The sequence below is a fragment of the Sparus aurata genome, chromosome 1, assembly GCF_900880675.1.
Source record: "Sparus aurata chromosome 1, fSpaAur1.1, whole genome shotgun sequence".
Classification (NCBI taxonomy): domain Eukaryota; kingdom Metazoa; phylum Chordata; class Actinopteri; order Spariformes; family Sparidae; genus Sparus; species Sparus aurata.
The window spans coordinates 14,727,942-14,743,355 of record NC_044187.1 but is presented as its reverse complement, the minus strand read 5'-3'; the positions used below and the strand labels follow the sequence as shown (position 1 = coordinate 14,743,355).

The window sequence follows — 15,414 nt, the reverse complement described above, 5'->3', positions numbered from 1 at the left end:
TACTGTCATCCGCCATGTTTGTGTTGTGCATTATAAGAGCTGTTGTTAGGACCTGAGGGGGGGTGTTCGTGTACATTTTCCCAGTGGGAGACTAATGTTTTCGGTCAGGTGAATGCTCAGTGGGTGATGTGGACAGTCCTGGGATGACCTCTCTGCTTTTGTTGTCACATTCAGGGTCTGGATCGACAAACCAGAAGGCCCCCAAAATTAGCTGTAAACCCTGTTTTTGTGGTGAAGTTGTAAAGCGTTTGTTTGCTCCTGAACAGAACAGAAAAATCATTTCTCAGTAATGCGTTCGCCTCCCTGGTGGTCCCAAATTCTACAATGCCCGGGAGCCTCGACTGCAGCTGCACTTCTAATACCAAACCAGAGCGTCAGACGGCCTGTGAAGGTGACTCAACACTGAGCTACGCTTTCTGCATAATTGCTGACTCAACCGTGAAGCTCATCTTTTTGTCGAACAGCTATTAGATGATTTTCCTGTTTTTTTTATACATACGTGTTCTAATGTAGATATCCTTTCATGGAAGTCCATTTGTTTAAAAAAATAAATAAATATGAGGAAAAAATGTCAAAATTCCAAGAAAAAGTCAAAAATGAGAAAAAAAAACTGAGAAAAAGTCATAATTATGTGACACAAAGTTTTAATTATGAGAACTAAGCCAACATAATGAGGAAAAATCATGAATATGAGAAGCAAAATCATAACTATGAGGACAGTTCAACTTTTATCATATAGTTCATCTTTGACTCTTATTTCACAATGTCCACTCTTAATCTCAAGATTTGGGATTTAAAAAAAAAAAAATCTTATAATTTCGTCAACATCCTACATGTTGATTTTCTTTTTTTTACATGTTCTGTAGTCGGCAGAAATGGGCTTCAACATTCTTTTGACCATGTAAGCAGGAGTGATTCATGATCATCAGCACCATATATTTAAGACTGAGCGGGATTTTTGGAGCCCTGGCGCATGAAATAATCTTCCCCACTGTGCCACTTTATTACGCATCAAATGATATAAATGTTCGAGCCTCCGTGATCGGAGTTATGTTTTACTAAACAGTAAATGAAATCACCACAGACAAAGATGAGCATGATTCCTCCTGCAGCTCAGCTCAGCTCAGGTTGTTGATCCAGCTCTGGTTCTAGTCTCGGAAACCAGAGTTTTGAATCTTCACCGTGGAGTGAGAGTGAAGTTTGTGGCGCTCGTCCGTGAGCTTCGACCTGCTTCACTGCAACGCAACAATCTGTAATAACCACTCGGGCTGATCCTCGTAATCAGCTGCGTTTGTCGAGACCTGTCCCCGTAAAATTAACCAATAAATGGAACAATCGACTGGGCGTCATGTGATGAATGGATGGTTGTGTTGCTTGATGAGTGAGTGATATTAATCCCTGCGGTTAAAAGAAACTGCCCTGACACGTATGGTGTGTAACAAAGTGACGAATGGGAGGAGGAGTAACTTGAAGTCGACATGATACAGCAGGGTGGGTGTGAGTCGGTCTCTGGCCCGACATCTGGCCCGCACGCTCGCTCCTCTTAGGTGTTCATACTACTGGACCGGGATCAATGAGGACACTGAGCTTTGGTAGGATAAAGGAAATGCAAAAATGTGATCTTGGCCTGTGGCACCGCCGGCTGGGAGAGCGACCGCTGCCGTTGCGCAGATCATAGACGACAGACTTCATGAAGGCGCTCCCGGTAATATTCGTCCAGCCCACATGCCCCGGAGACCAGCGAGCGGTAAGCTGACTTTCTGAGCGCGTGTCTGTGTGCGTGGGTGGGTGGTGTGACCGACCTGTGGCTTAACCTCACACCTCAGGTCTGGAATTGTAGCGGGAGTACAGGAATCTTATTCGTCTAATAAGTCAGAAGGTTACAAAGTTCAAACCGGCTGGACATAAATAGCCTCATGCGTAATGATCGGCGGAGGCATCACGTATGTGATCCACTGGAGGACGCATCAGCTGCTGCCCGTCATCTGGGCAGCGTCGTGGTGATCGGGCAAACAAACAAACAAACAAGCAAACAAACAAACAAGCAAACAAACGAGAAAAACAAAACAAAACAGCAGCTGTCACCGGGTTAGTTTCACTTTCGGTTTGTGCAGAGGACGTGATCAGCAGGCTCCTCCTCCTGCCAGCAGCTCCGGTGTTTATCACACGAACACACACATACACACACGCGCACACGCAAACCAAATATCCGCAGACAGATGTTGAATGTGCGGGAAAATAACTCCAATGGTTATATGAGGTTGAATTTGTGTATATGTTTGTATGCATGTATGTACACACACACACACACACACACACACATGCTTCATAACTGTTAAACATAAGTTTGTGCTGGACTTAGTATAAGTGACCTTAGTTCATTTCCATCACCGTTTGTGTTTATAAATTAGTGTTAATGCAGCGTTTTAAAGATTTCCTCCCGGCAGTTTTTTAAACGAATGCTGCTCCTGGAATAACACTTTGCGCACCATCAAGTTTTAATACAAAGTTTCCTTCTCGTCACTTTTTCAATTGCATCTACTTCTTGATTCTGTGAACGCACACATGGTCGCTCCTGATTCACTGTGAGGTCGATTCTCATTCAGTAGTTGTGCACAGGAGGTTTCAAGTTACAGCCTTTGCATATTGAGCCACAACTGGCCCTCTGGACCCGTTGTAACCCCCGAAACATGCTCTATGAACAGGCTCTAGGTGTGGTCTAGAGCAAAAACACTTTAAAAAAAAAATTTCTACTGGTAAGGAGTTATATTACATATATTACGTATATATTACATTAAGACAAATCTAGAAGAAGAAAAAATGGGAAATTAATTATAACAATATTTGGTAGAAAACCGAAATAAAGGTAGGACGAAACTTTCATGTATATACAAAATATTGCAAAAATTAACAATTGTGGAAAGTAAAGTAAAAGAAAAATGGGAAAATGCAATAGAGGGTCAGAGATTTTTCATTACCCCAGATAACACTGGAAGGATCTCTTCTGTAGCAGGATGTGGTTGTTGGAGAGGATGTGGGGAAAGTAACGCAAAACATACACACATATTTGTTTACATGTCCGGTAATAAAGTATTTCTGGGATGAGGTAGAGGAAGCCATTAAAGACATTCTTGACATGTTTTCAATGTATGTGTTTTCCTTTGTTGTTAAATGCTATAAAAATGTAAAGAAAAAAGAGAAAAGAACATGTGTTCAACAGAGATTTGAGATGTGAAACCCTGTTCAGCAGATGAATGTGAAAACTGTGATCTCTTGTCTGCACATACTCCTTATCACATTTCACAGTTGCTCTCTTTTCATTTGTATCCTGAGGTCAACAGACAATAAACCAGCAGGTGTCTGTGTCTGCACGTCAGACTGGAGGTGTCGTGGCTCTGAGTGACCTCTCTGCTGCAAAAATCACTTCCTTCAATCTTCCTTTAATTTTTCATTGTCTGTGACTACCAGACATTCTAATGATTGATCTCTCATGATGGGACAAAATTGATTAATCATCCACAAATAATATTTATTGTCATCTTTCATCAGTTAAACCCACAGGTATCAACAGTATGGAAAGTACTTACAGTGCAGCGTGGCCACTTTCAGGGTATTGTCTTGTTATTGGATTCTAAGTACTAACTCACATCACACATCAGTATCATCTTAAAAGCAGCATTTTATTGGAGCTGTCAAGGTGCTTGTTAGGTTTTATGTGTAACATCTTAATATGCTTAATAACGTGTCACTACAGCTGTTAGAGAAACGCACTGGAGTCTCATTCCCAACTCGTCGGTTACTGGCGCTTCGGGATAGTAGGACGATCAGCTGTCACCCCACAGTGTCGTTATTTGGGAATGACACTCGAAAATCAATTCGAAAAAAGCACCTTTAAATTCTCTGCGTTGCGTTTGAGAGAGACATATTGTAGTCAGTGCTCCACTTCGTGTGTTTGACAGATTCAGATTTTTACATAACTATGCAACTGAATGTCCCCAAAACCACGTGTTGCTTTTATCGTTCCTTCACTTTGATGATTGAGCTTCATGATGTATGTGCAGAGTTTGATACTATAGCGGCCTGTTTTCACATTCATCCGCTGAGAAAGTCACATTCAATCTGATTTGGGGGCATTAACAAGTGCAATTTTGTGGAAAATCAGCGTTGGACAAAAATGATTATTCTTACGTTTTTCTATGTCTTAAAACATGTCAGAGGGGTTTTTTTTGGGCAACATCTACATATCACAGCACTGGTAATACAGTTTTGCTCCACCAGTTTGAGGCAGGGGGATTCATTCTGATACCTGTTGCTCAGTCCTCCTGTAATGGTGTTGAGTTAGGACCCAATTGCAGCACGCATGACACCAGGAATAGTTGGCAATGATGTTTAATATCGAGTAATGATACAGACACGAGTCTGGTGGACCAGCTGATATGGCGTGCTGAATCAGGGCTGGGAGGCCGGTGAGTCAGCAGGCGGAGGAACACACAGAACACAACATCCTTTTAACCAAACGAAGTCAGTGTGTCAGAGTCGACAACATTCTTTCATAATCCAGATCAGTCAGCACAGGTGCCCTGTCGGGGTGTGTTGGTTCTTAAATTCTTATCCCACTGTGCACGAATGAATGTCCTCTGGTGAACTCTGGTGTTCTCGTCTACAGGAGAGACTTCATTCTTTATGCAGACTCAGAGTGCGTGATGTGGACCAGAGGATTATGTTTTTATTTTATCAGGCAGTACTAGAGAGATTAGTCAGTTAGGGATGTCAGCATAGTATGGAAACCTTACTGTACAACTCAAAACTGAGCTTGCTTGTCTGGTACACAACACCATGAAGGTGATGAGGAGGAATGGACCCCAGCCCCCTCAGTCCATATACACTGTCCCCCCCCCCCCCCCCCCCCCCCCCCCCCCAAAAAAAAAGTCACACACTGTTTTTGCATCGTTATGATAAGCTTATGGATGTCACAGTATTTACTTTTGTCCAGAGTTGCATTAATCTTTTGCATTTTTCTTGTATTGATGACGGAAGAGTCATGCTGCTGCGTGTTTTCTCTAGCACATGCAAAAGATTCACAATGGGGACACGATGTCTCATTCTCTCTGAACCACTCTTCCAGCATTTGATATTGATGGTCCATGGCACTGACTCATCTTGGACTATGCCCTTGCAATCAGCACATTAATGGAAAAACCTTGTCATTCGGCATAGTCACGTCGTCAGCTGACCTCATTTTTTGGACACATATTGTTGCTGAGGCTAGAGGGGCATTGCTAGGCCTGCAGCTTTACAGGGGCACAGCCCCCCCCCCCCGTCAGTCTTGCGTGTGACCAGTGTCCTCCTCAACAGATATATCTGTTTCTATGGAATCTGTTCCCTCAGACTGTCCACCTGCATCTTATCCTGCTTTCACCTGTCACAGGAGCTGTCAACTACTCCATTCTGTGATCATAAACTGTCTGTGATGAAAAATAGACTCAATGTGAAATTTCATCTGGAATTTTACAAGGGGGGCACAGCGCATGTTTACCGGGGCATGTGCCCCGGTAAAAAGTGTCTGGCAACGCCCCAACTGAGGCAATCCCACATCATAGCACTGCCCCCACAGGCTTGTGTGGTAGGCACTAGGCATGATGGGTGCATCACTTCATCCACCTCTCTTCTTACCCTGATGCGCCCATCACTTTGGGACAGGCTAAATCTGGACCCATCAGAACCACGTGACTTTTTCTCCATTGCTCCAGAGTGCAGTCTTAAAGGGATAGTTCGGGTTTTTTGAAGTGGGGTCATATAAAGTACATATCTATTGTCAATCTGTTCCCTACCGTAATCACCGATCAGCGCAGCCTCAGTTTGGATAAAAAGAGAGCCGCTCCAGCCCAGACGCTCAGCTTTGTACTGCAGTGAACGGGGTCCAGAGAAAAAGTGAAATTAACCACCTAAAACAAGACTCACCTAAAAAAATCTATAACAGTTCAAGTGTACGTTGTATAGGTAAAATTCACACCGCTTTACATCACCGTCAGACCGCGCTTTCTTTTGGCACTACATTTTCTCAACCACAGAACCTCCGTATCCGCATTAGCGTTACTGGGCAACAGCTGATCTGCGAGCGGCGGAATACAGCACGAGGCCCAGGCCCTGGACGAGAGGTTTACTTTCGATAAAAACGAAACTTAACTCTCCGTATCCTTCCGCATTAGCGCTCATGTGTAGCGATACGGGGGTTCTGCGGTTGAGAAAATGTAGTGCCAAAAGAAAGCGCGGTCTGACGGCGATGTAAAGCGGTGTGAATTTTACCTATACAACGTACACTTGAACTGATGTAAAAAGTTTTACGTGAGCCTTGTTTTAGGTGGTTAATTTCGCTTTTTTGCTGGACCCCGTTCACTGCAGTACAACTGAGCGTCTGGGCTTGAGCGACTCTCTACTTCTCCAAACTGAGGCTGCGCTGATCGGTGATTACGGTAGGGAACAGATCGACTATAGATATGTACTTTATATGACCCCACTTCAAAAAACCCAAACTATCCCTTTAATGCTTCATAGCAGTTGGGGTTTGATAACTTGCTGCCAGCTGAAAGAAATCAATCACTGCAGTAGTTAACCACTGGAAGGCTCTTATGTATTTGCTTCACATCCAGATGATTTTTAAAAAAAAATTTTGGCGAGGCAGTTTTTGAACAGTCTGTTTTTAGGCAAGCTCAGAAGTAATTGGCCCACCCATCCCATGTCCTCCCACAGTAAACTCAGTTGTTTTAAAAATTCATTTGTGCCAACCTTCATCAAAGTTTTAAACAAAGCTAGACGAGGCTGAAGGGATTGTGCAACGGTTTCATTGTCGGATTTTTGTTCTGAGGTGTGTGCAGTATTTGTTATGTGCAAGCTTTTGTTGTGAATCACACAGCTGGTGCTGTTTAATTTTATGTAGTGTATTTTACTGTAACATGGAGGCAGTTCTGTGCGCAGCATGTGAGTCCCAGACAAATCTGTGTCATCATGATAGGAAATGTGGCAACACAGTGACGGTCTCTGAGCCACAGGAAGCCACGGGGAAGCTGACTCGATCACTCAGTCTGTGGGGTTGTGTAGGAAAGGTTACATCAGGCAGCCACGTGTTAAACAGTAACCGAGGATGCAGTGACCAATCTCAAAGCCGGGGACAGAAAGCTGGTGCGTTTACCTGGGAGCAGACGAGATGGGTTGGTCAGAGGCAGGCAGGGTTCGCAACAGGAAGGTTGTCCTAGGAAAAGTGCTGGAGAGTCGTGCATGAGTGACAAAGAACAATCTGGCAAAGAGTGTCTGTGAGGCCAAGACCATCAGCTGGTATGGTATGTACCAACAGGAACATACCATACAATTAGAAAACAATAACGATGCTAAAATAAAAAATGTGTTTCCCTCAAAGTAAAGTGATGCAGGGATGATTTCTGGTTCCTTTTTACTTTTCACACAACTGTTGAGTCAGAGTTGATTCATTCAGGCAGCTTAAACATCTCAACTATGCCACTATCCCAGATTGAGCACTTTGTGTCAAACATGGTTCATTACTTCATGAAAGTCAGAGTAAGCTTACAGCAAGTGCTGCAGTGTGTTTTTGCTAAATAATGTCGTCAGTTAACAGAGAAGAAGAGTTGAATCAGGGCTGGGAGGCCGGTGAAGGAAAAAATGCCAAATATTTGCTGTCCCAGCCGAGAATATTAAACTGTTAGCTCTTTTGTCTCATCATCATCATTAATTTAACATTTTGGAATTGTTGGTGGAAAGCAAACAAACTTGTTTATAATTGCAAATAATTTGAAGACATGAGCTTGTTATAGGATTGTGATGTGCATTTTACAAATTAAATGACAATCAGCATTTTAAGATGTTAGCTGCAATTCTACATCTTACAACCTTCTGTCAGAGTAACACACCTTAATCCAGGACAACCCAGGAGTTCTGCATTGCCCAAAGAGTCACCTAATAAAAATCAAAACAAAATTCAACTACATTGCCTACAATAGTTTACAGGTTTATGACACATCACCTGGATGGGAACACAAGAGCAGAACAATGAACTGCACAGTACACGCCTCAGTCTAGTATCTATTAAATACCCAATTAAATCAAAGACTTTTTAACAACATAGTTTTCAGTGTGATTCACACACTTACACTGGCTCACAAATGTCTTTCATCACTGCACACTGACGACTGTCACTGCCCTCAGGACATTGCCGACATTCTCAGAACAATCTAAAGACATTTTGAGGTTGCAGGCTCTAAGCTAGGCAGAGGCGGGGCCCGGTTGGCATGGGTCCTATTAGGTAAAGTTAGTATCCCAAAAGGACCACAAAGAGACAAAAACCACAGCAAAAAAACCCAAAAACATTAAACAACAAGGAACAAACCCAAAACTACAACAAAGAGATGCAAAATTATCCAAAGGGGATACAAAATAATAAAAAAGGATTCAAAATCACTATAAGTCTCCCACCCTGAACCAATGAAAAATATAATAAATGACATATACAGTATGGAATGTATAACTTCACTTTGAGATTACAGAAGGAAAGGGGGAAAGATTACTGGGCTGAATGGGTTACATATTTAGCTGATGCAGAGTGTGACGATTGAAATTGTTGATAACACAGCTGTGAACAAAAGCGTATCATCCTGTGCCGAGTATTTACATGTATCATTCAATGTGACTGAATGTATGTACATGACCTCATGTTTGTGTTATGAAAAGGAAAAAGAAAAGTATAAAAAAACAAATCACTATAAAGGGATGCAAGATTACTATAAAGGGATGCAAAATGACCACAAAGAGACCAAAATTACCTGAGAGATGCTAAATGAACCAAAAGGGATGTAAATTGATCTCACATATACAAATACCACAGCAAAAAGATGCAAAAGTACAGTAAAGGGATGAAACATAAACAAGACAGACACCCAATTTAGTGCAAAGAGATGCCAAATGATCACTGAATTATGCATAAAAGACCACAAAGGGATGCAAAATGATGGTCTGGGTAACCTGCTCATATGTTGGAGAGGTGGGGGAGTCTACATTTCTGTCCAGCGGTACGTTATTGTCTCAATATCTTTCCTATCTGTTCATATCTGACTCTTTGGAATTACAAATAGCTGCTATCTATTGATGTATTTGCATGTTGAAGATTTAAAAGTAGTTTATTTGACAGTGATTTATTGTACTGAATAAATATTGTAACTATTGATAATATACAGTTTGGTATTGCCACAGTATCCAATGTGTTTTTTTCACTCATTGCAGAAATATTCCCACCCTCAAAACGTGTGCAGATGCAAAGTCTGGGTACAGTTAAGTTTGGTGGGGAAAAAAGTAAATTCAAGCGTATTTAATTATAGAAAAGACACATAATGTCAGGCAGGTGCTGGAAAGAGGACTCAGATGCAGAAGGGCTTTATTACAGGACTAACTGTCCCCTCATCAAAAGGAGTGACCAATCAATCAGGCTATAAACACTTTCTAAATCTATGGCAGGAAAAACATGAACAAAAGAAAAGAACAAGAAAAATAACTCTTACGAGGAAAACTAGGACTAATATCTACACTGATCTAAATAGCAAAACTTCTTATGAAACTTTAAACAACAAAAATTCACTCACCATGAGGAAAACCAAAAGGCTATAAAAAATAACTAAACTGCACTAAGGCTGAAAAGGGTACAAAGAAAAGGCACTCCAACTGAGGCGAGCAAAAGCTACCAACAGAAATCTAGCTCAAAAGGCTGACCAAAAACAAAACAAAAGATCACTCTTTCTCAGAGGCAAAAAGAAAATCGAGAACAGGCTTGGGAACTTGGCGTGGCACTGGCAAGACTTTGAACGAAGGGCTGGATGTACACAGACGGTGACGAACAAAATACTCTGGCAACGAGGACAGGGGAAGACAAAGACTATATACACATGAGGAGGGATGACAAGGGTGGAAACAATCAGGGATCAGGGGAGACGCCAGACCGCTGACACAGGAGGAAGGGCAAGTGACCTGAAACGAGAGGAGAGTTACTTTTCAAAATAAAACTGGAAATTCACAAGACAAAAAACCCAAGACAGGACATTCCTCACCGCAGTGTGACACATAATTAAAAGCCAGCAAGCGCATCTGGCCTCCAGCTTGCTCTGCTTTAGCACCTCAATGGCTTCATCAAACATTGGGAGGAGTCCAAAGTATTCAGTTTTATGTCAAGTACTTTGCTCTGCCATGCCAATTAAAAGAAATATGGAAATATTGTGAAAGAAACAGATTACAAAATGTAGGTCTGCAGGGAAACCAGACAGCAACAGGACGAAAAACAGAAGTTGGTCGAGAAAACCTCAGCTTCCCAAAACTGGGTTGTACAGATGTGTGCACTTATTACCAAAGCAAGTAGTACCGTGTCCTATAAGTGAGTGACGAGCCTGCAGCTTGACTTGTGTTGAAAGTGAAATGAGAGAGTGAAGCGGGTCCTGCCTTCGCCATCCTGGGAAACTTACATCACACCCTGGACCTGAAGAAAAGATCTGATGATCCGTTAAGAGTTCAGCTGCACACCTGTCCTCACTGATGTTCTGGCTGGTGGGTGACCTGCTCTGTTATGTGTTCAGGATGACCGGGTCGCGATATATTTCGTCTGAGGATGGCGACAGAATCATCCAGTTGTATCAAACTCTCTAAAGCTCCGCTCTGAAATGACGTAGCCTAAAGTTAAAATTCTTCTCTCAACAGTCTCGTTCCAGTTTGACAAGATTACCAGAATTCTGACGCGCTAACATTTCCTTGTATTTATTATTTATTCTAGAAAGGCATCCAGTTCCTGTCAACCTGTAACCTGTGCCGAGAGAGCCACATAACTCAGGTCTGGCTTTGTTTCTTAATTCTGAGGTAGGCATACAGTGTGTGACTTGTGTGTGCAAAGGTTAAATATACATTATTACACTCATCAAATATTAACTAAGGAAATGCTTGTAAATCACCGTATATAAAACCTAGGAGCTATTTTCCCTAACACAAGTGCATAAAGGAAAGGCTGGCTGGCTGTATACAGTGTGGGTTTACCTTCGCTCCAATGTTGGGCCTCACACACCGGTGGTTCACAATGGATCAGCGCTAAAATCCACCCTGAACGTGGTCACCCGGCCTAATTATCACACCCGGGCCTCTGGGTTAATATTAAGCCCCACCCACTACCAGCTAGCCACATCAGAGGAGGAATTATAGCCTACTGAAGGATACTATTTAGCCTAACAGGAACTGAAAGTTTTGGAATTGGCCCAGGAGATTCCTCGAGCTAGCAGGCACAGCAACAAGCCGCAACGGCTGCAACGTAATCCTTGTGGGAAACTTTGATTGTCAAGTCCGTCAGCTAAAAGTGGGTGTTTGTGCCACTGACTGAGCTGAGATTGTTATTCTAAGCATCTGACGACATTATAGAAACAGGAACCAGAGATGGACCTTTTTTTGTTAAGAGCAAAATCACATGTTGACATGTTAGTTTGGATCAAAATAACTCAGTAACACAAACAAACAGAAGTACAGCAACTCCCGTTGTTTCTGTGAGGTAAAATGTTTTTGTCAGTGGAGTCTGGTGGCTTTGAAGAGAGCAATACATCAGCTGTTTCTGGTTATATAAAAGTAATTGTACTCTGTGGTCTGCGGTCTGTCTCTGAAGGGATTCTTTCCATAATGTTAAAACATAAGCAGTTTTATTAAAATTGCCTTGTGAATGTTTACAAGAGTGTGATGTCACAAAAAAGGTTTTTATTATTATTATCACGTTGTCTCTACATACCACCTGCATTAGTTTGGAGGGCTGGCTTGTATGTAACAAGTGCAACAAGCCAACAAACTGAATGAATGTTGAGGAAAGTATTTGGCTGCAAGATGAAACTGAGTCAGAGTAGCTGAGTCAGTAGCAAAAAAAGAGGTCAGTAGAATACACTCTAATTGTTAAACACGTCTGCTTTCACAACTACTGTTTCAAGAAGCCAAAACACCAGTAAGATGTCTTTTTTCTTTATCTTCGTGAACACTATTGTAATCATTGTTTTTTCACTCTCTTAAAGCTTCTTGAGTACGTCTATGTGTGCAGCTCCTGTGCCTTACCCACACCTTAAGGTTTGTTTGCAGGGGCTGGAGAAAGACATTAAGGTGAGAGAAGGTTTCACAACAACTATAGTGTGGTTGTGTTCACCTTTCACTACTCATGAAACACCAACTTTGTTTTACACTGAAGAAATAGATTTCTTATATATATTTTTGTCTATACTGTAATTTGAGCGTTTTTTTTTTTACATTTTTCTGGCTCCTTTTTCAGGACTCTGATGTCATGCTGTATGCTCCTTTAGCTCATGAAATCAAAGTAAGTACATGTAAAAAAAAATGTTTCTGAAAATGCTCAAAGCACCACTGTGCCTAAGAATAGCCTCAGAGAGAGCAAGCACAGCTGTAGACTGTAAAAAAAACAAACTTAAGAACATAGTCAATACATTAAATAAATGGGCTAAGCATCGGACAGGGCAGGGAAGTCAGAATGCATTGGAGGGCAGACAGAGGAATTATGTCTTTGGATTTTGTTGATATCAAGGAAAACACAGAATGAAGCCAATCTTAACTTTTTAGAATGACACAACATGTTGATATTACCTTCAGATACTTTCTGTGTTTGTCATGCAGCACTTTAATGTCAATTTAGAGGAGAGAAGTAGTACAAAGGTACTAAGAATCAACTCAAGGAAGAATATACAGGACGTCTTGATTTGTGTTATTTGATGTAATAACTGTAATAATGTCTGTGTTCATACTGATGCATTTCTCTCTCCTAGGAAAACTGCAAAATGATGTCACTCAGATGTTACATGTTGGAGTTGATGATGGTCACCGATGAAGAAGAAATTAGGAATAATTTTACAGAGTGCATCTTTTTTTTCACTGAGCAGCCTGAAGAGGAGTCCGTAAGTCATCTTTACAAAAACCAAAGCTTGTCTGAAAAAAATTTGCTGATACAGAAAAACTTCAGCGTCTCAGCTTTATTTAAAAAAACAAAACAAAACAAAAATAAAAGACATTTCATGATTTGTTTTGAAATGATGTTTGTCTCTTTTGAATCCTAGGTTGGCTGTCCACCATGTGAAGCATATTCACTTAACAATATTACAATATTCCTGGAAAGACTAAATGCCCTTTTGGAAGAAATGACTGAACGGGAGAAGCTTCGCAACACGTGATATGATGTAAATAATATAAGCTGTGAGTCTCGTGTCTTTGTATATATTTGTACAGAATTGGGGCTGTTTTATTTTGTAAATATCGCATTGTAACTGCATCGACCTGTGACAAACCATGCCGTCCTGTATTGTTTTTTATATAGACTACCACACTAAATCTGATGTGTAACATAAGTTTCTAAATCTAAATCTCATTGTATGTGTAACCACTGTATACAGATAAAGCTTTTGTATCTCACTATGTGTATCACCTTGCCTTTCACGAAAAACCATCAGTAGCATACAGTAGCGGCATGTAATGTGTTAAAAGAATGTATAATATTAAGCTCACTGTTAAACACTACTGAATGTAAAGCCTATAATACAGTGTATGCCTGATGAACTCCAGTATCTGAGAATATTTGCCTACCCCAGTAAATAATACCACAACTGTACCATCTTTCATTTTACTTCTTGTATCTTTCTCACGTCTGTTAAAGGTGCTGTCATGATGCGTTTCTTTGTTGTTTAAATTCACTGTTAGTGGACATTCAGACTGACAAGTCCCCACGAAACGGCCAACAGAGTGCTAGCTGCTTCGGCATTGTTGCTTATTTCCTGTAAAAAAAACAGGCCGCAGCCAATAGTGTTGAACGTATGTTAAGTCCCGCCCCCTAACCGCCGACGCTGACACTCCCGGACTTCGAGAAGATGGAAGCAAGTTTGATGAAGTGAATACAGCACAGAAGTAGTTTGCTATAAATAAAGGTTATTTTTATTATTACTTTCGCAGCAAAGCTACCGGTGTTTCTTGCGGGGAATCCCATAAATCACCTTGGCACCCCAACTGGCCACTGTCATCATTCTCCAAGGTCACTCCAAGCTGTTCATTGAGAAGCTGCTGGTTATCAATACATTTATTTGCAGTTACTTTAGTAACAAGTAAAGATATCTGTGCAGAGTCGTTCAAGGTAGAGCAGCCGAGGGGCCGCAGCAGGAATGCCAGAAAATGTTTTCACCATTAAAAAAATGTATGCAATTTCTGTAAAGCTATTTGTTAAGTCCGTTCCCTAGCAACACACGCCTCTAGCGACGTTCCTCTTTGAACTTGTATTCGCCCCCATGTGCAGAATGAGTCATCAACATTTTTTATGATTTTCCAGGAAGTCACAACCTCAAAAACAGACTTGAAATATGTTCAAAACAGCCACATTTTGCGCATCGTTGGTCCCCGATACTGGTGTCTAAGTGAGATGTAGAGCAAAACGAAACAATTTTGACTCCACAGGAAGTTTAAAAGACCTCAAGTAGCTCTGTTGGGTGGGGCTTTGTTGCTTGAGATACCGATGGGACATTAAATACAATCGAGAAAAGCCAGTTTGACGAACACATCCTTGAGTTTGAGGGATTGTCAAGACAACAAGAACGCACAGGGTACAAAAAAAACCCCACGGGAATTCAGATCTGCCAGAAATGACCACAGCCTGCAGTTACTATTTGCTTATCCAGATGTATTCTCAGCTTCTCTATTTTTGTGGAGACAATGACAAAGAGGATGTTGACATCTTGTATCAGGTCCTGTGTACTTAAAAGTGATCTCTCTGTTTCATGTCAGTGTTTATATTTCTTTGTTCATGTTGATGCCTAAGAAGTTTCTCCCAGAGACCGTCCAATTGTACAATGCTGATAATGATCAAGGCTGTTGATTTCTCTTTGACGGCAATTAAGTGGAGGACTTTAACAGTCAGCAGGAAAATATTTTTGAATCGTAACGCTGCTCTGTCACATGGGACAAACGTGGAAACAGTTTGCTGTAATGAGGCTTCTCGAAAACTAAAGAGACGGGAATGTTTTGGATCCGATGTGAGCTGATGACAGAAATGGGCATTTTGATTGAATTATTTTAATCTCTTTCTCTCTCTGACTCGGCCAGCTGTCTGTGTGAATGGTTCTCATGTGCTGCAACACAGAGACAGAACCCAGCAAATCCAGGGTATTAGCCTGGCGAGCTAACGGTCAGTAATCAACAAAATAAAGAAAAATATGGCCTCAGATGGGGCTTGTGTCTCCAGTTCAGCCGTTGTTGAAGACCGTTGCTGTTTCTGACCAGTGAAAAAACTGCCAAACTTGTACTGATGAAATATTTGACAAAGCAGTCGTCATTCAACACTGGAAAACTCATCAGTTGAAA

General features: G+C 41.4%; 1 protein-coding gene across 1 annotated transcript; it reads left to right on the top strand.

Moving 5' to 3' along the window:
* The first annotated feature begins 1,433 nt into the window (after positions 1–1,433).
* On the top strand, positions 1,434–13,683 carry il15 (interleukin 15). The gene is made up of 6 exons (XM_030416235.1): positions 1,434–1,747; positions 10,820–10,902; positions 12,084–12,168; positions 12,335–12,379; positions 12,843–12,971; positions 13,131–13,683. Exons 1-6 carry the CDS (start codon positions 1,691–1,693, stop codon positions 13,242–13,244), a joined length of 513 nt encoding a protein of 170 aa, XP_030272095.1. The 5' UTR covers positions 1,434–1,690; the 3' UTR covers positions 13,245–13,683.
* Positions 13,684–15,414: the final 1,731 nt, after the last annotated feature.